This window comes from Lonchura striata, chromosome 5 (genome assembly GCF_046129695.1).
Source record: "Lonchura striata isolate bLonStr1 chromosome 5, bLonStr1.mat, whole genome shotgun sequence".
In the NCBI taxonomy this organism is placed as follows: domain Eukaryota; kingdom Metazoa; phylum Chordata; class Aves; order Passeriformes; family Estrildidae; genus Lonchura; species Lonchura striata.
In genome coordinates this window covers 10,781,119-10,805,628 of record NC_134607.1, presented here as the reverse complement: position 1 = coordinate 10,805,628, position 24,510 = coordinate 10,781,119, and the positions used below count along the sequence as shown (strand labels likewise).

General features: G+C 40.0%; 1 protein-coding gene, 1 long non-coding RNA gene and 1 pseudogene across 2 annotated transcripts in view; 1 reads left to right on the top strand and 2 right to left on the bottom strand.

The window, feature by feature from the left end:
- Positions 1-5,206, bottom strand: part of LOC144246244 (uncharacterized) — a 77,753-nt gene extending 72,547 nt beyond the window's left edge. The window contains exon 1 of the mRNA XM_077783096.1: positions 5,197-5,206. Within this exon, the coding sequence (XP_077639222.1) occupies positions 5,197-5,206 (10 nt within the window). The remainder of the gene's footprint in view (positions 1-5,196) is intronic.
- Positions 1-24,510, top strand: part of LOC110472978 (potassium voltage-gated channel subfamily KQT member 1-like) — a 433,209-nt pseudogene that overhangs the window by 210,979 nt on the left and 197,720 nt on the right.
- LOC144246313 (uncharacterized) lies at positions 5,306-6,447 on the bottom strand. Its single transcript, XR_013339997.1, has 2 exons — positions 5,862-6,447; positions 5,306-5,708 (listed from the first exon to the last, which is right to left on the bottom strand). It is a non-coding gene; the product is annotated as an uncharacterized LOC144246313 (long non-coding RNA).

Here is a 24,510-nt window from a genome sequence, read left to right as displayed (position 1 = left end):
ACTCATACTCTAACAGCTTTTAAAAGGGTGGTAAAATCCTAACTCAAAAAATATTCTCTTTTTTAAAATTATTTTTAACAAAGCATATGACTTTCACATTCAGAGGTTTCATTATAACCTCTGGAAACTAAGTGCTAACGTGTTCAGTTTTCATGTCTGCACTTCAGATTGAAAAAGGGGTCAGAAATGAGTTGCATTTTTTTCTCTTCTCATTTAAAAGAATAGATATTTTGACTTGTAAGGAGCCAAGTGCAGTTCACGTGCTTGGTTTCCTCTGTGCTGCACATAAAAACAGGAAAAGGCAGTTTTTGGCTGTGCTTCTTTTTATTGTTGGTTGTTTGACATGTTTTTCTTTTACAATTCACAGCAGGGAGCATTTATCTCTGTTATGAAAGCCAGTTGGGCCATTGTTAGGGAAGAAAGCTGCACTTCCCAGGAGGAAGTCAAGTGAATCTGCAGTGTGGTAGGAAGGCATTCTGCAGTGGAAGCCAACATGTGTTGGTACTGGAGGACTCTGTGCTTTTTGAAGGAGGTGCTCAGCCACTCTCTGAGAAATGTCAGGTCTGTTCACTTTAAAAAAGAAAATATTTCTTCTTAAGTTTCCTTTTTCTGCCTCTTCTTTCCCTCCAAAACAGTGAGAAATATAGTGTTGTCTTATTAATAGTATTTCTGTTTACAGCCCTAATGTTGAAAGCTCATTTTGCCATTTTTCCTCAATCACAAATTCCTTAAACATTCATATCAAACATTGTCAATATGGCTTTGTAGCTCAGAGGTGTGTGTTGATTCCAAATTAGTCTACAGGATTTGATTCTACAAGTCAGTTTTTTGGCCAGAGCTTTGGTGCCATTACACCTTTGAGAAGACCCATAAGTTAAATTCATTCCAGGTTGAATAAATGTGATTTCATCTGTCTAGATCAAATAATAAAGTTAATTGTAAATATCATCCAAGTCATTAATCAAAGATGGAAAGCTCAGACTGTGTGAAATTTCAAAGTGGACCTCAGTCAGGAATCAGTATCTGCTCTGTTCAGCAATATTCTGAAGTCAAACTTTGCATTTGCATAATGTTATTGCCAAACTCTGAATGAAGAACACAGAAAGTAAGATTTTCATCTTGATTTATATTTTATGACTTGGTCATATATGTGGTAGGGTTTAAAATACATAATTGAATTATTCAGCCTTTTTTTAAAGTTATATACCCAGTGTACCAGATTGATATGGTTTGTTAATTTATTGGGTTAATCAAAGTATTGTGAAATCCTGTATTTATAATTAATAATATTTCTCTTGGATTAATATTTGTTTGTTAATTATTGGGTTAATCAAATTATTGTGAAATCCTGTATTTATAATTATTAATATTTCTCTTGGATGAGTATTTGTTTTTATACATGGCTTGCAAGCCAATAACTATAACTTTAAGACTAGACAGCAAAATAAGCATAAAACATAACTGGATTCTCACCTTTTAAACTGCTAGTCCAATGCTTCATTTTGTGCACTTGCTTTTGGGCTCAATTTGACCTTTGTAAAATATACAAAACCAGGAGACCAGACTGCAGACTTCATATTCAAACTTCTGCCTTGTGGACTGGGATTTCTTTAATACATTGGCTCTTCAACTGGTGTTTTAGTGCAAAGGCTGAGAATTGCCTGTGAAATTTCCATTGTTCCTTATGACTTTTGTTCTATTAATAATTCCTCAACAATTCAGTGTACTAGATTGCCTCTGTGGGAAAATATTTATTCCAAGAGATCTCACAAAGATAAAATGCTCATTGAATATAGCTCCTCAGTTCTGGCTGAGGCAAAATAACAGTACAAGAAAAATAATTGGTTCTAATGAAAAAAAAAAAAAAAAACAAAAAACCAAATCAAACAAATTCCAGATGGGTATATTTTAGTTTGTTTTACTAAGACTTAAGAATTCCATATAGCAAGAATTATAAGCTTCCTGATCAAACTGTATTAAAAGTCCAAAGTCCATTTCACACTTGAACTCCTCTGTGTTCCAGCTATTTTTATCTGAAGTTATACAAGACTATGTCCATGGGTAAATCATCAAAAAGTATTAAAATCTACAGATATCCATTATTTAGGACATGAACTGACATCCACTTCATTGTAAAAAAATAAAAAAACATTTTGGTAACTCTTGACACAATGTACAATATAGTTTTTTTTTGCTTGCATGGACTGTAATTGGGAAGTTTTGGCACAGTTTCTTGCTTATGAAACTTACATCAAGATAGAAATGACAAATGTTTGGGACTGAAATATTTCTTCTTCTATTTCTGGAATAGAAAAGGACCTAGAAAGCTTTAGATGGTGAAGGCACTTCTGTATTGATACAAATCATATTGTAAGTCTAAAATGTCAAGATTTAAATTTGTCAATCAAGGGTTATATTTAATACAAGGGTTCAGAGCTTTCCAGGAGAAGAAACTCATTCCCTGGCAATGGATAAATTCCAAAAACATTTTGAATCTGAGATCAAAGTGATTTTGTAGACTTGCTAGGTTTGCATCCATTAGCAGAGGTTACTCCTAAAGAGCAAATACTTGTCTTTGAAATGAAGTAGACTGCCTCAGGTATCAGGTGTTTCCAAAAACATTCCCCACAGAAAAACACACAAAAAAATCTTTCTCTCCCATTTCAAGGCATATTAGTTTGTCTATGAATTCATATCATCCTAAAGTATATTTTAGGAAGAAAGTAAAAATATTTCCAACAAGGCTGTTTATTTTGCTTACTATCTGCTACCTCCTCCTGAGACTGCTTTTTTCCTTGACATGAAAAAATAAATGAATGACTCATCAGGCTTCAGTGCATTCCTCCTTCTTAGAAGCACTTCTTAGAAGCAGCTAAAATTTCTGCTGGAGTCTACAATAATATTCTCATGGAATTCAGAAATGGGTAGTTCACACAGGACAGAAATTAATTTTAAAAGAAATTCAAGAAAATACTGAAAACTCAGTACAGATATTCCACTGAAACTTGGAAAGTAAAGAGGATACCCTTGAAGATAAGAATATAAAACATGTTATTGGTGTCATTATGAGGGACAACTGAGTGAAATTTCACTAACACACACGATCACTGTTATCTGTGTCCTGTTTCTAAAATAATTTAAACATCTTTCCATTTTGAAAATAAGTAAATGAAAACTATGTGCTATATCACATGCAACAAAAATCATATCTAACAGATTAACTGTAGGTTCCATTAACAGACCTAAAGCTGATCTTTAGCCATCAGTTTGTACAGCTCTGCACCTACATGCATTTTTATTGCTGGTTTTGCCTGCTCTAACTGTGCATTAAAATCTGCTGTCATAATAAACTCTTCAACAAAAAAACCCAGCAAAGCTTCTCACAAGTAAATTCAATCCCTCTCACAATTTGCCTAATTTGGTTCCATGTTGCTTGTCACTGTTGTTTTTTTTTTTTCTGTAATGCAATAGCATTTGTAGGTCCCTGCAGGATCAGGAGCTGGCTGTGTCAGACACTGTGCAAATAGACAAGGAGAGACAGTCCCTGTCCCTGAGCACTCCTGGTCAATAGACCCAGTGGGGAGGGAAGCAGGAGGATGGGGCACTGAAGTTGATTTTGCCTGAGGTCACTAGTAGTCATTAGTAGTTTTTGGGAAAGAAACTGATCTTTCTGCTGCCCCTCCAAATCCTTTCCATAAACCTCTCATATGCTGATTAAAATTTTCTTAAGCATTTGCAGTCATAGTGTTGTCCTTTATTTGAATTTCTGTGTAGAGTGCTGGGTGATTTTCATGCTACAAAGCTGATCCCAGTTCCTTTTGGTGATATTGGAATACAGTTTGCCAGCCTGATTGGCCTCTGGGGTTATTATTACCTCATAACTGGAGACTCTGCTCCAAAGATTCTGAAAACCTGAGCAACCTGACCTAACTTTGACATTAGCCCTGAGCTAACACGGGATAGAACTGCACTTCCAGCCTGGATGAGTGAACGATTATGATTTTAGTGGTGACTAAGTTACTTCATTCTTATACTTTTTTATAGCTCTGGCAGAACATCACCTAATTCTGAGGGAGTTCATTTTACCCATTCTGTAAACCCAGCACCCTTTGCAGGTAGGCAGGAGCTTTTCTGGAAAAATGTTCAGAGCAACATTTTCTTTAGGAACACTTCTAAACACTGACTATTCTGTTACTGCTATGTATTCTGTTCTCTTGTTTTCCACTCTCTCACAGTCTTTGTTATCAAAGAAGTCTGAATGAAAGGGAGACCTTTCCATCTGAAGAGTTAATCTTACTCTTGTACCTATTCCTCACTTGAAGCCCTGAATTGTGTCCACAGGAGCTATTTGTGAAAGGTTCACACAGAGGGTAATGGCAGTGGGGGCAGGTGGAATCCCAGGAAACAAAAATACAATTCTTATATGAACCCATCTCCAAAAAGAATGCAAAGAAAACACATTCAATGCAAACACTCTTTTAGTGAAACCTTATGGTCATAAAGTCAAAGGCAACAAAGTCATAAGTTTCAGCACTAGGGTTTTGTGGTTTTGTTGCATTTTCTCATTGAACTTTTAGCTTTTGTGTCTGTCTGCCATCCTGATTTGCCGTAGTGGATCTGAGTTAATGTCCGAGGTAAAAGTTTCTATTCTAAATTTCTGACACAAAGCCACCTCTATTAGGCACCATGGCTTAAGTTTGCAAACTTTAAGCACAAGTATGTTAAAAAACCAAAAAAATCCTGAAATTTCTCTGATTTGAGCTTTCTGTTTTTCCAGGTGTAAAAAAAATCTACAGTTATGTTACATTAATAGAAAGCTTTTGTACTGAGTTTTTTCTTCAGTGCTTTTGGGTTTCTCATACAGTGGGACATTATGTCATCTATTCATTTCAACTTCTTTATTTCTTCATTGAGTTTGCAATCAACTTCTTCAACAAAAGTAAGGCCTCTGAGGGACCCACAGTAACCAAGATCACCAGGAAAGCTGCACAGACATCTAAGCCTAGCCTAACTCCCAATTTGGTACAAATTCCTCTTGCATGGAATGGGTCATGTGCGTGTTAGTTCAGACCTGTGACACACAAAGCAGTGTTCACGTGGCTGACTCTGCAATGTGTTGTCATGCCTGAAGAAAGGCACACCTGTGGTGGCTTCAGTTTTTCCTTCCTAGCTGAGGCTGGTTAGTGGCTGAATTACCTGGTGTCATGGTTTGACACTGGCACAATGCCAGTGCCCCCATGAAAATGTGATCCCTACCTTGAATGCTGTGAAGTGGAATCTAGAACAGAGCAAAGCAGGCCCAAGCTTAATAACAGGAAAAAACTTTATTAAACTACTACTACAAAAGAAAAGAGAAAACTAAAGAAGGGGAAAAAAAAAACCACACAAAGATCCAAATGAAAACCTTGCAAAACATTCCTCCCCCCACCACCCAACTCCAACAAACCACAGTGAGACACAATCTGGACTCTAATCAGGTTTCCACCCTTCAAACAACCGATACTCAGTCCATCGAGGGAACAGAGTCTCTCCTGTGCCACAGACCCCCCAAGAAACACAGCTCCACATCCTGTGCTTCCATGTCACACCTGGCACCGCCCAGAGAAAAAGTTTGCCATGGTGACCCTTCTCCTTTCCATGCACAGTGCTCTCACCACCAATGCATGGATGGTCAGACTGCCTTTAGGATTTTTCCTTTCAAGGATGCCCTGCCAAGAGGGGAGAAAACAACAGTTCAGTTTTTCATTGTTTGGGACCACAGTCCTCCCCATCTTCCCCTGGGGCCGAGGGCTCAAGAACAGAGATCTTCTTCTCTTCTCTTTCCTTTCCAGGACAAGGGGCACCACCACAAACCCCCTAACCTTTTCTCTGTTCACTCCACTTTTGTCTTTTTCCCAGCTGAAGCAGGTCTCTTGACTCACTGGCATCCTCCCAAAACACAGTCCCTCTTGAAGGAGAAGATTTGGTTCAGGTTGTGGCTAACATGGAAAAGTCCAGCCAAAAGCCACTCCTTGTTCCCCTCCCATCCAGAATTCCTCCTTCCAACATCTCATCCCAGGGTCCAAGGTGTCCCTCTTCCTCTCTTTCAAACCGAGGAGGGGAAAGGAAAATTCACAAAGCTTTCATTTCTCAAGGAAGGGTTAAAAGTCCGAACTCCCAGGATGGCTCAATGCCTGGACATCCAGCAACTCCCACACAACTGGACACCTTGCAGCAACTCCCCCCGCTCCTCCTTCCTTGCAGCTTTCTCTCTCCCTCTTGGGAGAGGAACTCTGGGGGGGGAAATGGAGACATCCCAGATTTCTTCCACCCTTCCATCTGCAGGGGCCAGCCCGGTTCCAGTCCTTTCACCACCCTTGGGGCTTTCGGCCTACCTTTCTCAGGCCATGGGGCTTCCCCTTCCCCACCCAGCTCATTGCTGGGCGGGGGGAAGGTCTGCACTGCACGCTGACCGGAACCAAAGAGAGCGAGTTTCCCTGGGAATTCTGCTTTCAACTCCTCTGTGTTCTCAGAGGCGTGTCTACTTTCAATTGGTCAATATCTAAATTGACCTCTTCCTTCCGGAAAAAATTCTCTTTCCGTGTCAAACCACGACACCTGGCCAGTGTTTCAGCCTCCCACCTTTGTGAGTTTAACTCAGGTGCTTGATTTCCCCGTCACCTTTCTCTAGCTGTAAGAATGGGTTGGCTGTTTGGTTTAGAATTATTCTAATGTTAGTGCAGTGACCAAGATTTGAAATTAATACAAGAACTGAGGCTTCCCTACTGCAGTGTTATTTTTACTGCATGGAATTTCCTTTACATTAAAAAAAAAAATGCAGTCACCTGAATTTTATTGCAAAAGCCAACATAAATCAGGTAAAAGAGATTGTAGTAAACTTTCTCCATTCTCTGCTGAATGAAGCACAGAAGATAATATCTGAGTATCTTTTCACTCATTTTAAAACTCCAGCAAACCTAGTATAATGCTAATGAATAGCGACTTCAACTGATTTTGTGAAGGTACCTAACAAAGGGCATTTCCTAAACTCTCCTGGTTGGTGCTGCCACCCTAACATTATTTTTTTAAAATTTTATCAGCAATTTTTATTTCTGGAATGCATTTGCTATTGTTCAATAAACAAAAATATACTTTAGCAGTAATGACACAGTGACATCCTATGCTTGATTCAACACTTAAGTTTTAAAACTGTTCTGTGGGCCAGCTGGAAAGGAGATACAGAAAAAGAGTATAGAACATTTTTTTTTTTCTCTTTCCTGTCTGACCAGAATCCATTGCAATGGAAAACATAAAAATTCTATGTAGAGATATGGTTTTTGGAGATCTGTCTCTAATATAGGTGTGACTACTCGTGTTCTTGATTCTTTTGTTTTGAGAGAAACCTGAAATGAGCTTAAGTTTGCTGTGTTTAGAGGTGAAATGTGAACTACAAGAAAATTGTGTTAAGTCTGAAAAAAACCAAAAATAGGGTCTTCCCATCTTAAAAAAAAATAAATTAAAAAAATTAAAATTTACACAATCCCAAGGAGCTGTTACTTGTTGCTGATGTAAATGAGAGGAAGAAAAACTATTTCCATCTGCTGGGCAACACACTAATGCTGCAAGCAGAAAAAGTATTTGGACACATCTAAAAGATTCATGATGATCAGTAAATTGTTGAGTAAATTCCTAAACCTGAATCTATGCTCACAGCCCATGAATCTCTCTATGCTCTTCCCTTGGCACTGATGATCTGAAGCATCTCCTCAGCACTGGGCAGCTGCTCAGTGTGTGCAGCACGGGCACCCCGAGGGATGTTGGCATCCAGAGGTGTGGGATTCCTGCAGAGAAAGCAGGGCAGGGAGCAAACTTTAGCAGCTGGCATTTGCAGGTGGTTGTGATGTCTTAGGATTTTAGCCTTTATATTTTTCATACATTTGTAATCCTGCTATTGTTTATTGTATAACTAAAGCTCCATAGCCTGCCAGCAACTGTTGTCCTATTTTATTCAGGCAAAACAATTCCTCTCTGGGCCTGGGACTCAACCTTACTGCCTCAGGCCACCAAAAATTATAAAAAGTGAGTTGGGGATGAGCAAACTGGGGGTACATGACTTCATTACTTGAAGCTGTAATGGGAGGATAAACCACTGATATGTAAATGGACCAAACCTACACCTGTGTGAAAAACTTGTGACCATCGTCCATCTCAGGTGTAGCCTCTGCGAGGCTTTTGGGTGCCCAAGGTGTACATATTGAAGTCCTTTAATAAATACCCATTTTTATTCTCTTAATCTTGTCTAGACTCTGTTTTAGGTAGCCACTCCAATGCATCAGTCAGGGCCAGGCAGCGTGAGCAGGGTGAGGAGCTGGGGCTGCAGAAAGCAGTGAGGAGCCTTCTCCCATGGGAGATGGGTCAGCAGGATGCTGGTGCTGAGGTGTAAGCGTGAGCTAGGCTCAGGGGTGTCTGCAGCTATGCTGAGCTCGTGAGAAAGCTGAGAGCTCCTGGGGACTCAAACTCACCTGACTGTAGTCTTTAGGTGGGGATTTGGAGGAGGGGAAACAGCTTTTCATGAAGACACAGAGGAAAGCTACTGATACTGTGCCTGTTATTTGGGGGCTGTTTGGAGCCTTTCTGAGGGAAAGCTGCTGCCATTAAAGGGACTTCTGTGTGAGCAGAAATGATGGTGCAGAACAGGACTCTCCCCCACTGCCCAGGAGCTTCCTCTGTGGGTGGCAAAAGCCATTGGGAGTCTCCAGGTGGAGCTGAGCTCGTGACTGAGGTGTTGGGACACCCCAAGGAGCTCTCTTGGAAATACATCTGGGACTACACATCATTCTGAATGCTGCATTAGTTTTCTGGCTTGTGAGGAGTCAGATTTATTAACCATTTGTATACTTGGACTTCAGTGTACTGGGCAACACATCCTGCTCTCGTAAGTGCTAATTGCAATAGGAAATATGCACATAATCCCACATCCACTGCCATTTTCCTCTAACAGAATAAGTTTCTAGAAAACAAAATTAAAACATGTATGTGATAAGAGAAAATGCTTACAACTTGACTTTATTTCACCTTAGATCTCAGTGTTTTCTTAAATGTTAAACTGCTTGGTATTAATCAAGTCAAGCTGGTTAAATTTGTCTTTTTGATATTGCAAATGGAACTCTGTTTTATAGCTTGAAAGATTGTTTTTTAAGAATATAAAGTTTTGAGAACCTTTGACTGATCCTGTAGTAAAATATTTTACTGCAATTTAATTTGCCTGAACAAATGTTTTTAGAACATTAACAGAAATTTATGTCATAAAATAATTTCATGTACAAATATTTATATACGTGGTCCCAAGGAAGTCAAAAGTGTCATGTTTTTATAGAAAATAAACAATACAGCATATATTCTCCATACAGTATGTATTATCTAAAATGAGGGAGGAGGGAAGTTTCTTTCACTATCTCCCAGAAAATATCTTCCATTTAGAATACAGCTGTTAAAGGTTAGCAAACCGAAATTTTATTTTGTAGTACTGATACACCAAGAAACTCAAATACAGAAGCAAAAAGATGCTTTTGATGGAGATTGAAAAGCAAAACAGTGACTGCAACTTTAGGACCTCTGTGTGTTGTAGAGGGCAGCCTTTAGTCACTAAATCTTCTGTCCCACACATCCTCTGTTCAAATTTATTGCTTTTCACAGTGAACAGTAAGAAGCTGCTACTCATAGAATATTTGGGGAGAAGTTTGTAATGCAACTTAAACCCAGAGTTGTTGAATCCTTGCTACAAGCCCTCACCCTTCTGCTGATGTAGTTAAAGCCTAGACCTGAGCTAAACTCCCTCTGACCCTCAGTGAGGAACAAGGGTCCTTGTTATGCCCTGAGCTCAGCATAAGGAGATGAGTTCTACCTTGCATATAATGTAAATAATATTTATTTAAGCCAGCTCACAGCCAGCTCACAAGTGCCCTCATTCTCAAATCAGAATGGGCTGTTTTCATTGCTAATTTGCCCTCCTCCCCTGCCAGATGCAGTTACAACACTTGCTTCTCAAATCTGCCAGGCTTCACCTATTTTTTCACAAGCTCTCAGACACCTGTTGTAGCACGTACTGTCATGGAGCTGAAGGAGCTAGTCAGGCTTAGGCTGGGCCAACACAAAGCTCTCCATGACTGATGGGCAGGCTCTGCTCCAGCTGCACATCCCTCCCCTCCCTGCTCTGTCTATCATCCTCGAGATCCATCTCTGAGCCAATTCACAAAGCTGCATCAGTCTCACTTTAGTGCCCCAGAAAATTGTGGAAAAGATTATTCTGGAATGGATTGAAAAACACCTGGAGGACAGCACAGTCATTGGTCACAGCCAGCATGGCTTCATGAAAGCAAAGTTCTACTTGTCAAACCTGATTTCCTTCTATAGGACGGTAAGTAAGACATCTGGCTGACCCAGGAAAGCCAGGAGATGAACCTTTTTGGACTTCAGCAAAGCTTTTGATGCTGTTTCTCACAGGATTCTTTTGGACAAGCTGTCCAGTCTACAGCTGGATAAAATGATGGGTGAGCAACAGGCTCATAGGCTGAGCAGAAGGGGTGACAGTGGCTGTGGTGGCATCAGGCTGGCTCTGGTCACTAGTGGACTTCTGCAGGGCCCCATCATCAGCCCTGTGCTCTTTAGCTTCCTAAGTAAAGACCAGGATGCAGCACCCTAAGGAATACTTGGTCAGTTTTCTGATGACTCTAAACTGGGAGGAGCTGTGGACTCCCCTGATGGCAGGGAGCCCTGCAGAGAGACCTCTACAAATGGAGCTGGGCAATCACCAACCATGTGAAGTTCTACAAGGGACAGTGCCAAATTCTGGGCCTGGGATGGGGCAGCCCTGGATGCATGCACAGACTGGGAATGAGGAATGAGAGGCTGGAAAGCAGCACCAGGGAAAGGGACCTGGGGGTCCCAGTCAACGGCCAGTTGGACACGAGGCTGCAGTGTCCTGGAGCCAGGAGGGACATCCCTGTCCTGGGGGCATCAGGCACAGCTGGGCCAGAGAGGGATTGTCCCGCTCTGCTCTGGGACAGCCTCACCTCAAATATTGTGTGAAGTTTTGGGTGCCACAATATCAGAGGGACATTAAACTATTAGAGAGTGTCCAAAGGAGAGCACGAGGATGGTGAAGGGCCTTGAGGGGAAGCCATGTGAGGGCACTTGGTCTGTTCAGCTGGAGGAGACTGAGGGCAGACAGCGCAGTCACAGCTTCTCCTGAGGGGAGGTGGAGGGGCAGGCACTGAGCTCTGCTCTCTGGGACCAGGGACAGGACCTGGGGAGAGCCTGAAGTACTGTCAGCAACATAATGCCTCTTTTCAAAGTGCTTCTTACTGTGTGACCATGTCAAACGCTGTTACTCATTGTGGGAAGAGTCTGAGGATTTTTAATTCTGATGCTGATTGTTTCTTTAATTGGGGTGCATGTTTATGGCTGGTTAATCTAACCAGCTGTTGGATTCTTATACAGTAAAAATGAAGTTAGTGCTCTTGCTGGGAATTTGAAAGGAGATAGCCAAGGATTGTCCAGGAGAAATATTCATTATTACCAGGAGATATTAATATTAATACTAAATCTACGGGTGGGGGAACCTAATTCTATGTTCTCACAGGAATGCTCAAATTTAACACCAGATTATTCTTAAGGATTTCAAGACTTCAGATTGTGATTACTACTGGGTTTCTTTTAAACCATAACTAAACAGAGTAATCTGAATATACCTCTTACTAATAAGTACTGTGATGTTGGGCAAAAAAAAAAATAGCCCTAAACACTTTGAAAACCATTAAATTTAATTTTTATCTGATAATGAAAGGATAGTCCAGGCTCTTTGTATGAGCTTTAGAGTATATTTCTTTAGCAGTGCAATGGCTTTTGTCTGGAAACAAGAAAAAGTTCAAAATTAAGAATTGCTCCTATAATGCACACTTAATTCTTGAATGGAATGCATCTCACTTTACATCCTATTTCAGATTTTCAATGGTTAAGTGTTATGGGATAGAGCAAAGACTGCATTAAATGAGCAGCTGATTATTTTTTCAATGTAGGTTTCTGATATAGTCTGTAAAAGTGGTTGATGGCTTGCTTATTTTTGCCCCATGTAAGATATGAATGTAAAGTTTTGCTTCACAAAACCAGAATTATCCCATGTAATGTTCACAGGAATAATCAGTCTGGTACTCTTCCTGAAGTCAAACATCTACACCTTTTCTCAGTTATGTTTGTTTTTTTCAGTACTGTGTACAAACTTGACTTCTCACAGATATATCTGATTTGCCTGTCTCTCATTCAAAAATCCTGATTTAAGCATGCTCTTCTTTTTAAGGGTGTATTTCATCTCTGCTAATATTATGATTCTATCAGTTATAAATGCAGTCAACTCATAAACATAGCTTAGGGGATACTGGCCTTGGAAGAACTTTCCAGGAGACCAATATATCAAATCAGTTCTGAAGTTCCTTGACCTCAGGATAGCATTACAGGTTTATTATTTACTCAACACTTACATGACCCAGAGAACAAAGGATTGCCAAGTCAGTCAAAACTAAATTACTCCTGACCTTAAATTAGTCATTTTCATGCTATTAAAACTATGGGCCAATCACTCTTGAGAGATTATTTTAGCTTATAAATCAGGTTTGTATTTTTCCACATTTATGCTCACAACCTAGAACTTTGTATATACTTTAGTGCTTGTTTAATTATTTTCTGAAATTCACCAAAGAGCTTAACTCATGGAAGTGAATTAAATGTGATGTTTTATACATATATGTATCTGTCTCCAAAATGCCCAATTTTCTTGTGAACCATATTAAAATATGCAATAAAATCATGCATAAATAATGAGAATAAATAACTGAAGAACACTCCCTGAACACCCCTTTTAATTGCATAATCAGGCTGCCATGTTGCAAACTTTAATTTTGAATATGGTTTGGTACCTGTCCACAGCCTTTGCTCTCAGGGAAATAACTCATGTACAGAATTACTTGCATGTGCATTTGCAGAATCAAACCCTTCATTAATTCTGAACAGATCTTGGCCTATGCAGGTATTTTTCCTCAGTCATTTGGAAAGTTAACTAGTTCCCCATTCCCTAGGTACTTCCATTAAAGAGCTATTTTGGAAGGTGTAGGAGAGGTGTGTAAGCACTTTCAGGGTGTAACTTTACAGCTTCCAGGAATGGAGTCTGTCGTTTCAAAACCCAACCTGAGGTATCTGAAAAACAACGTGCAGGAATGATATATTTTTTAAAACTTCCTGTGCATTTTGAAGAGTCTCCATAGTCTGTTAGTGTCCATTATAAATTATCTTGATGACACTTTATAATTCAGGGAAATTAGCAGTTATCATGCAGACTCAACAGGTTCACCAGTACAGGTGTTTATTCTACAGAGAACACATTTAAAGATGGGTTTGGGTAGAATGAAATGGTCTTATTTCCCCTGTAGTTCTCACAGCTTGGGGCTTGAAAATTTGAGAAAGATTGAAGGATGACAATAGGAATTTTAAGATTGGGAAAAGAGCTTAAAACTTGAGATTATGAGCCTTCGTGGTTAGAAGACTGGTAATAGGAGAGATGAATTATTTTGTCAAATGTGAAGTAGATCATGCTCAAAAATGTTCCTGTCTGATTCCTGTTTTGTCAGCTTCTGCTTGGTATCATGTGAAGTTAGGTACCTTTGATTCATGGCATGTTGTGTAAACGTCTGCTGATTTCTATCTGTTCTGGTTTGTACTTCTGCCCTGAGGTTTGCTTTGAATTTCAGGTTTGGGTAAACTGAAATTGTCAAAGAAAATTCACTTTAATTTGCAGCCTTTGAGGTGGTTTTGTTTCGAATCCATGCCAGACCTGAGATTTTGCATAGTTTGTTTTTGCATAATAGCCAAGCAAAAAGATAAATTGTGTCAAGCTCCTTTGGAATGGGGTTGAACTTTATAGTTTTGTGAACTTTTAGAAAACTACACCTGTAATCCATTATCAAGCCAGCTCAATGTTGTGAGGACTTGTTGGAGGCCAGCAGAATGCTGGGAAACTTCTGTGTACGGGAATTAAATTAGAGGAGAAGAAGTATGTTCTTACTTCAGCTCCAAATGTACAGGATCATGACCTATTTCACTTTTTGGAGCACTGAAATTTTGGGCTTGAGTACGTGAATGCTTGAGCCGCTGCGTCATCTCTGCAGTGAGTTCCTTCAGATCCAGAATAAAGCCAGTTGATCAAGGAGAAGATAAAACTGATTTGAGGCAATTTCTATGTATCTGTTCCTTGGATAAAGAAAATAATTCCATTTCAGTGGGGGTCCTGATAGCATCATTCCCAGTTTTTATTTCATTCTTACACAGGGCTTCCAAGAGGAGTTCTCAGGTTGTTGTCAGAGGGCAATCAGTGGGCATATGTCAAATGAAATAAAGATCCCCTTGTGATTTGGGGTTTTCTGTGTTTGAATATATTTCTGTATCTAGATTTTAGAAACAGCCTTCAGCTGTGCTAACATAATTAATTGTTTATATCAAGTGTTCTAACTACAGCAATTCAGGTGGTTAGCCACCTAAATGAGTGCATAATTATTTAGAAACACTTTTGATTGAAGTACTGGCATCCTCAAGGCCCAATTAAAAAAAAAGCCAAACAAAACACACAGGAAAAAATCAAAACCCAAAACGTTGAGACTTTGAAGCACTAATAGCCATTATCCTGTTAATTAGCTCACCTCCTGCACTCTATAGTAAATGGCTATCTTTTGCTTCTGTCAGATACTCCTTTGCTAATAACCTTCCATGAAAAAAGAGCTGATGATCTTTCAAAAGAGGGGGAAAAAGACACTTTAAAATGGAATTTTTCCATGGCAAAACTTTGGCAGGCAGTGGAAGTTTTATTAATTTAATTTTGTAACGGAGGAGTGAAAACAAAACTCACTTGATGGAGACAGAATTCAGGAAACTGTTATCAGTGGAAAATTGTCAAAGTCCTTTCCATTATTTGAACTGAGTCTTCCCAAGATGATTTGCTGTTTCATGGGATTCATAGTATGGATATGCCATTCTTCCAGGAGTATCCTGTAAACCAGTATGCATCTTCTCTGAGATATGTGGTCTTCATTCTGCACCAGATGATGCAGTGCAGAGTATGTCTACAGGGAAGAGTCCCAGTCACAGGGAGGAGAAAGAGCATAAACCAAACAAAATGCATTCATTTTGTATAAAGATAAAATATTTCTCTTTTTGGAATCAAAAGTGCATTTAAAATGGAGAGGGGAAAAATGAAGCATATTATCATTTCAGGTTCAAATGCTTTCATAATCTTTTGTTTCATAATGACTTTTAAAGTATTTTTTCTTTGTATTAGGATGGAAACAAAGACAGGAAAATCAGAATTCCCCAGAGCACGAAGGTACAGATTTCCTCACTTACACTGAAAGGAGAATTTTTCCTGTTTTTTAATAGTAAGTCACAAGCAATTAGTATATGAACACTTTCCTTCTGTTCATCCACTGGCTGAGCTAAAGGTCTGCCAGAAAACTAAAAATGCCAAGAGACAGCATCTTTTCCTAAAAGTAAAGAAAAAAAAAGCACAATCTTGAACAGAAAGTAGTTTCTCAATGAGCAAGTGAAATCTCTTGAAGTAAGCAGCTCAGAAAAATTTCTGGTATCAGTGATTGTTTTCACAAGTGATGCTTGCAATTCTTTGCAAGATATTTATTTCTATCATAAACTATTGATAAGCACTGCATATTTTCAGTATTAGGCAAGTGAGACCTGTAGAATTTTTATTCATGTTCTGACATGAAATACAGGATGGAAAAATAATACGTGTCTGTGGTCATGTAAAGTTCCCTGTGAGGTTCTATGAGTATGATTACTGTTGTCTGCAAAATAGTTCAAGCACACTAATTTTTTTATTTTTAAAGATATATTGTTTTTGTCTGGTTTTGAAATGACAGTTCCTCTAGTGGCAAAGTAATATCCTTTATTGGCACATGGGTTTTTAGAAACTGCCATTGGAGCTCAAAATAGGTTGTGATGGAAGTTTGCATGGACCTTGTGAGGATATCCGTGGGTTTGAGGGGACCTTGAAAAGGCAAATCTTCAGGTGATCAAATAGGAGATCCCTTTGAGAACCAGTTTTCAAGGGGCTTTTCTGCTGGTATAAACTGATTGTTGTGTCTCAATGCTCAATACCACACATTAGCAGGGGATGAAGTAATTTTCTTTGAAGATGGCAAGTTCAAGCCATTGGCATTCCATAACCAGGTACTCACAAATACCATTCTGTGTGTCCCCCAGCCTGTGTCCCAGCTCAGCATGCAGGTGGGATGCTCAGGGTTTCTTGCCATTGTGTGGAGGGCCATGTAATACTCTGCTGAGTCTCCATGCTGGTTCATCCTCAGGATCCCAGGTGCCACCAAACCTTTTTTGCCTTTGGGAGCTGACAGTGACCAGGATATTTTATTTCCTCTGTGCTCTGACACCTCTGGGAATGATTAGGATTTATTTCCTCTATTTTGTCTTCTTACCAAAATGTCTTAAGACTCCAGCCCTGTTCTGTATTGTCCTACCATCACCTCTTAGTGGCCTTTTTCAGTTCTGACTGAACCTGTTCCTTTGTGTTCCTGAATTGTGTATTTTCAAAAGCTGTTCATAATTGTGCTGTGATGTTCATGCACCTGCCACCCTCACAGGGCTTTTTGTATTGGTGTTCCCTTTCTAACACTTCCACACATAGACCTTCCCATTCATTCTCCATTCTAGCCAGTCTAAGCATTTCCATTATGAATCTCTATAATTACTGGTAGCACGATTCGGACCACAGGCAGAAAAATAATGAAAAAAAGTGTGGGATTTCAGTCTCCCCTTGCAATTCCACAGAGAGCAGAACTGTACTCTCTCTTCACTACACCAGAGCCTGGTCTCCCTGTCAGGCCATGGGCAGTGCATCTGGCAACCCTGAAGGTCCCTGGAATAAAGATAGGCCTGGAAAAGGCTGAAATTGCTCTGCTACTCTGGTTGGAGAGAGGAGCCTAGAAGCTGAATACTGACAAATTTAAATAAAAAATAAGGCACTTTTTAACAGCATATAAAGGTCTTTCTATCAAGGCCAGTTGCCTTTCTGGAAAGTTACTTTACTCCTACTCAAGGTTTTTGGCTCAGGGCAAGGGCAGCTGTGTGAAATGCAATCCCCTGCACTGTTGAGCAGGTCACATTTATGATCTAATAGTCCTGTTTGGCTTCAGATGCTGTGAGTGTCTTGCATTGTCGGGTATCTGGTGAACAGGGAATTAATTCCTGCATGGATTGCTCAGGTGCTCAGGAGAGGAGGAGCAGAGCAGATAGAAAGGGGAGAATGCTTTGGAAAACAGCCTCTGCTCAGGGCTCAGTGCCTTGGTAGTTTATCCCAAGCCTGCAAACCAGTATCCATTGTTTCTTTTCACCATTAAGGGATAAACATATTGCACTACCCTTTTTGGTTTTTTTTCACCCCTGATGACTCATTCTATAAATAAAATACAACTTCATTTGGGACCGCTAATTGCCTTAAAATCCCCATGACAGCTTCATAACTTAGACAGGTTTTACACCTATTTTATAGACATATAAACTAAAGCACAGCCAGGTAAAAGTACTTAAACAAGATCACCTGGAAACACATAGGCCAGTCATATCTATCAGTTCAAGAAACCAAGAGTTGTGTTTCCATGGCCCCTGCTGCAACTACTAGATCACAAGAGCTACTATGGAAAGATCCTGCCAAAAGCCACTGTTTTTTTGTTTTTTAAAACCACAAGATGCATTTTGCATTATTCCACAGGGTCTCTCCCCAGTACTTGTTGCACATTAATTAATTACATATTTTTTTAAAGAAATGTGAAGCCTTGGGCAGCCCAAAAGTCATTGAAGTTTTAATTCTCAGAACTATTCCCTGACTTGACTGTTATCCAGTTCCTATTCAGGCAAGATAGGAATTAAGATTAATGACCCTAAACAAACTGGTATTTCAGAGAACCAGTCTTTGCCAGGCATTATATTCTCATGACAGAAAATCATTGAGGCATAAATACAGCACTCAGTCATTGGTGTATATTAACAACACCACGTTGTTCCCATAAATGCTGAATACAGAGAAGAGGAAAATTAAGTCCTAAAGTTCATTAATTTTGGTTGTGGCATTTTTTTTTTAAGTGAGCAAACCAGAACCTATAGAAAAAGGCCATCTCATTACCGTGCTGCACAGATGTGAAGGCTATTCAGATTCCAGAAAAATGTCTCTGGGAAGTTGTTTGGACGTGGTGATGGCTGTCTCAGCAGTGTCTTTTAGCAGCTAGATGGTCTGTAGGCATTTTTTAAAAGATAAATTGATGAAGACCAAGTTTTAAGGAGAGATAAGTAAAAAAATTACTTAGCTGCTAGCATCATTGAATATTGTAATATATGGGATAAAAACATGTCATTATCTGTCAGCATCTGTCCACATCCCTAGAAGGGGTTTGTGGTTTAAGGGTGTTTTTTCCCCAAATGAGAGCTGGCATGAAGACAGGAGCATTTCACCTATCCTGGAACCAGCAGCAGTGATAGTCAGAGCTAACACAGGAAGTTACTGTGGCAATTTCTAGAAGCTGTTTGCTCAGAAAAAAAAAAAAAAAAAAAAAAAAGGAAAAAAGAAAATCTTTCTGTATTTGCATTTCCACACTGAAAAGACATTCCTATGACATCATCTTGTTTGTTCTGACATTGTAAGAAAAGAATGGAAGAAATAAAATGACAGAAAAGAGACCAGAGACTTTTATTTTGCTGCCAGCAAAAAATAGAGGAAAGATGTAACCACAATATCCAATGGCTACTTTGGTTCTCAGAGACAGTTCAGCAGATGAGTTGTTGTCCAAGGGCAGTTGGGCTCCCAGACACAAGAGCATTCTGTAGTAAGCTTAATTACTCATTTTAATTATGCATTTTAAGTAGCAGGGGACTAACACAGTGCTTTTCTCCCACTTTCTCAATAAACACACTTTGTAATATTACAGAACAAACTTGTAACTGAAAACTCAAACCGTCTGCAGTTGAGAAAAACAACTCCAAGTCCAGGGGCTTTTATTCTTCATGAAATCACATTCAGTGACCAGGTTATACCTCTGAGCATTTTCAGGAGCTTTTTACTTACTTTATTCTGTTCCTGGACAACCTGAAGAAATCACCCTGTGCTGCTTTTGCCAATATATTGTCTGGCCTGTTGTTCCCTCTAAACTTGTCCTAGCTCTTCCTCTTCTGGCAGTTTGCCCTCAGACCTGTTGTCCTGTCCTTGCACTGTCTTCCCTACACCTAAATTCCCTATTGTAGGAAATCTGCTTTCTTTTCCCTTCACTTCAGGGAAGGTCAGGTTAGAGGGGCAAGTAGAAGTAGAGGCAGCTGTGTTCTGGAGTAAATTCAGAGGCAGCAGTGTATGTTGGATGGGTGGGTGGGTAAAGACAGCAAATGCCACAAAATCTTCAGCAAAACAACCAGATCCAAGAAAGCAGCCCCTTACAAGCTGTACTCTCTCACTTCTGTACTCTTTCCTACCCGGGATTGTACGGGCAGAGGAGAGATTTGCAGAGTCTGCAGCATTCCTTCACAAACCGAGACTGTCAGCAGAACATGGTGAAGCCAAATAGGACTCCAGGCTGCTCTGTTTGGGAGGAGCCAATCCTAATTTATTTGTAGCTTTGAGCCAAACACCGGCTTGAAAAAGTTCAGGTAAGGATATCATTACAATAGAGATGAGGTAGATTTAGAGGTGGATTGGTGTTTACGAATAAGTGGAAAAGTAAAGTTGTGCCAAAATTTTCTGAAATGTTCCCTCAGGTTTCAGTGCAAATAGCATCTTATATAATTTCCATCATGTAAGGGGTGGAAATGATCCAGAAGTGTCTGTTCTTTACAAGCCTTTGATGAAATATTACAAGACTGTAAACCTCTGGTGTTATATTTATGTTGTACTTCTCTGCTGCTCCTGGCCTGGGATGAGCTCTGGAATCAGTATCATTGTCTGACAGTTCCAGGTGTTTGCATGTCAGACTCAAGCTGCAGCTTTATCTTAACTTGTGGTTTAAAAGGCTCAGGGCGTTTTGTCTGGCTTGGCTTAGCTGAAGGCAAAAATATTTTCATTTATAGGGAAGGTGAGTTTTTTTAAAATTTGGATATTACAGCTTCCCTCAGTTTTAAAACATTATATAAAAGCCTTTCCCTTGTGATGAGAACCATGTCTCTCCACCACTTTTCTCCAGCAATAGAAGGTCTGCATTGTGTGTGTGACTTCATATGGACCAACTGCTGTATCTGCATGCAAGAAGCTCTCTAATTTAGTGGTCTTTCTGATTTCTCTGCTCCCACCCTTCCTGTTTTTTTTTTTTCAGTTCAAATAAGATTTCCTTTATATTTTACCAATAAAATATCAGCCCCTTTGAGATTATTGCCCATGGAAACAAATTAAAAGTTCGGACCAGGAATCAATATTCTTCCCAGAAACAGAGCTGGAAAGTGAATAATCTTAATCAAATGTGATGGAAAAGCAAAAAGGCAGATGGACAGCTGAGTTCTCAAGTAACTTCTGTACATTTCAGTTGCCATCACTGATCTAGTCCCTGTTTGTGCTGCCTTAAAAACTAATGCCAAGTGGACAGCTCCAGAGTAGATGATGCTGTATGTTACTCTGGGCAGGAGTTACCAGCCATCCAGGGACTGGTATCAAAACAGAGTTAGTGTGACTCTGCATGTATTTTCCTGTTAAACAATGCAAATCTGACAAATGAATAAAGCTCACCGGTAACCCACGTACTGTGAGCATGTATCCTCAAACAGTTTTGCAAATTGGGACAGAGAGCTATAATTTGCCTTGCTGAAGTGGCCTTTGTTTTCCACAGCTCATGATGTTACATTGAATAACTCCTCTAATTCATGACACCTGAATAAACGTCAGGAAAACTAGTTTGGAATTCACATTCCACTTTCTGCAGACACCCTGCAGCCCAGCCTGGGCAAAATCCCTTCCCTGATCCCTACACTGTAGTCAACTCTAATGATTAAAAATGCTACTGGACTAAAAATACATCCCACTGATAACAGGCTTGTTTGGAGACTTGAGCTGTACCTCAGCATGGCCTGCAATAGTTGTAACTCTGCTTGGTTTTAGGGTCCATTTAGGTGTCTTTTTTCACTTAAAATATTCCCTGATTGCTCCAAAGCATGTTAGGCTAGAAGTTATCAGACTCCATACAGAAGAAGAAAAAGAATACATCTGGTCAACACCAGCTTTTTACAAACAGAATGCCATATCAAAGGAAGATTATAAAAACATCCCTGTGGGATAGTTTTTACTGTTGTTTGGATTTCATCATCTCTATTTTCTCCTCTGGTTCAATTATTTCCAACAAAAAAAGAAAATATTTGGCTTCTTTGGCCTAAGCTACAGCATTTCTGCTGTTAAAAAAAAAAAAAAAAAAAAAAAAAAAGGAGGAAAAATGGGCAGTCTTAAATACATTCAAGTGTTTTAGCTGAAAGTGATGCCTTTCAGTGCTGTCTGAGCCCTGAGCAGAGGAGCAAGCCCAGCCTGCAGTGGCCTTTGGGCTCCCAGCTGACCCACCAGGCTCTGCACGCACACAGGCACAGCCAGAACCTGCAGAGCAGGGGCTGAGACAGCCGAGAGGGGTCCCCTTCCCCAGCACTTCCAGAGTAGCTGCCAAGTGATCCTGAGCATCCCCCCAGGGTGGGGCTGTGTGAACATCCATGATCCAGGACCACCACCCACTCCCTTTCCTCCTGCCCTACCACAGCCATGGCCCAGGAGCCAAACTAGGAAGTACTCATTGTAATTAAGGATAGTTGTGAGACCTTTTAAAATTGAGCATCCTGCTGAGAAATTCTGGATCAGAGAGGTAAGGAACACACACTGCCTTGGGTCCTATTGAAGACACAGAGATGATGTCAGTAGCATTTATGGATCCAAGGATATGTTATTTCAATATACATTTCATGGTATCCATTATAGTTACAGATGTTGCAAGCTTCAACTATTAATTTATGCGCTCATAACCTTCACAAAGCCAGATCACTGCTGTTCAAATGTAATTTTGTTCTCCTTTACAAAGTGCTTTAAGGGAAGGTTTTGACAAAACATTATTTCCTGTTGTTTAGGTTAAAAGATGAAAAAGCATGGAATTGTGTGCCAATAAAGCTCTAATTTTATTCTTTTGAGCATAACATACAGACAAAACAACCCACCCAATAGTAACTACCACCCCCCTAAGTGTGGATTCCATCCTTATGAGGAGAGTTTAAGCTTGTGTTTCAGGGTAGATTTAAACAAATAATTAAACGTCTTAATGTGCTGGAAAACATCTCTGGGTTTTTTTGTTGTTGTTGTTTGTTTTTTTGTTTTTTTTTTTTTTTTGTGTGTGTGTGTGTGCGTGTGTGTTTGTGTGTGTGTGTGTGTGTGTGTGTGTGTGTGTGTGTGTGTGTGTGTGTGTGTGTGTGTGTGTGCCACTGCCCTCTGGTGCACGGAGGCAGGAGAGGTTGGCTGCTGTAGGGACAGAGGTGTGGGAAACCACCCACTCCCGTTCCTGCCTAGAGCAAGGGCTCAGGTGCGGCTGCCTGGGAGCCAGGCTGTGAAAGGAGCTAAATCCTCATCCCCGAGGGAGTTAGAAACTGCAATCCCTGTTTAGATCTGTCCCTTTCTTTATTGTTTCCATGGAAAATGCACATGGAAAGAGTGTGCAGGTGTGGTGTCCGTCACACCCTCTTCAGGCTGTTGTCTCATCAGATGCTTATCCTAAAATATCCAGGAGGTTTTGCTGCAAGTGATGCTGTGCTCCTGCTGAGCACTACCAAAGCAGGGCCCTGAGCATTTGTTCTCTCCTGGTGGATGTTTCTGGCACATGACAGACCGACGCCTCCAAGGCTGAAGGAGTTTTGCCCAATCCAGGGGTTTGGGATAAAATATAAGGTTTAGAAGGATAGATGTGTTGGGCTACATTCAGGGATAAATGTAATCTAGTCAGTAGTAGTTGTAATTATCCATTATGGACATTAGTGGTCAGAAACCTATGAAAATTGGCTAAAATCCCAAAAAATATTTAGGATCATGGCCACACTGCCCCAACTTCCCATCAGGAGGATAGCTCTGCTTGCTGTACAAAGCAGGAATTTATTTCATCTGGAGCTACTGTGCTCCCTGGGGATTTATTGGGGCAATTAAGATGACTTATCCAAATGTCTCAGTATATGTATTTGCACCTTTTCATGGTATTTTTCCTTCAAAGTCAGGTTTCACACCTTTCTGACTCTCAATTTAACAACAGTGACCATCAAATCTGAGCAGTCACTTCTATTTCAGAATTTTCTCCCAATGAGACTGGTGTGAGTTTTGCCAATTGGAACATGATGATATCAAGTGCTCTGGAATGATAGTTGGGTGACCTTCTTAGCTGTATTTGACAAATAAATTACTTCTCTCTCTAAAAATGAGGCCTATTCAGCTGTGCATCAAGTTCAAAGAGTTCAGCCTCATAGTTTTGAAAACTTTAGCTTGATAACACAGTGGAAAAAGTTCTGTAGCCCTGATTTGTGCTGAATGGGAGAATTGGGATGAAATAACTGTCTTGGTTTGGTTCCATCTCTGACTTCTTTAAACTTGTTTATTTAAGCCTGTTTAAACAGTGCCTGAACCATCTCATTTGGATTAGCCTAATAAAAAACGCCTCAAGTATACATATGAAGTTTCACATAATTTATTTCTAGGGGATAATTTCAAGTTTTTATCTTAACTGCGACACAAGGGAGATAGGCTAACCACTAAACCTTAAACTGTGGTTCTTTTGTGGTTCTTAAAAAAAATAGTTGTAAAGGCTGACAAAGATTTCTCTGTCAATTCTGTGCCGTTTGCAAGCAGAATGTCATCTCTGTTCTAGTCAGCAGCCACAGGAGCTCAGCTGGGGCCCTGCATGTCAAGCTGAGAGCTTTTTTTCCACCATAATAAAGGTCCTGCAGGCTAAACTGCTGCTAGCTCATCAGTGACACTTCTGAAATCCCCTTGATGGGCTTACACAAATGTAAAGATTCCTCCTCAGCCGTGTTGCTGATGGTGTACAACAAAAGTAGTTCTTCAGTCATGCTCACCCTGCTTTGTCTTCTATGTGTTTGCATGTGTGAGTGTATTTATGTGGATATCTGCATGGATATACACAGATAAATTAAATATGGGCATATAGGTAGGACAGACAGATATTTGTGCATATATTTAATGTTATTCTGCGACTTGTAGTGGGAAGAGCAAGAAAAAGGTACTGAAAGCTTATTTTAAAAGCCTGTGGCTATGATATCTTCACCCAATCAGAAGCTCTTAGGCACAGGTGGGATTATTGGGGTACCAGGAGATTGTCTTGATGATCCTGATGGGTCCCTTCCAACTCAGAATATTCTAGGATAAACACTGTTTCCCCCAAAGAATAATTATAAAAATGAATTAGTATGTTA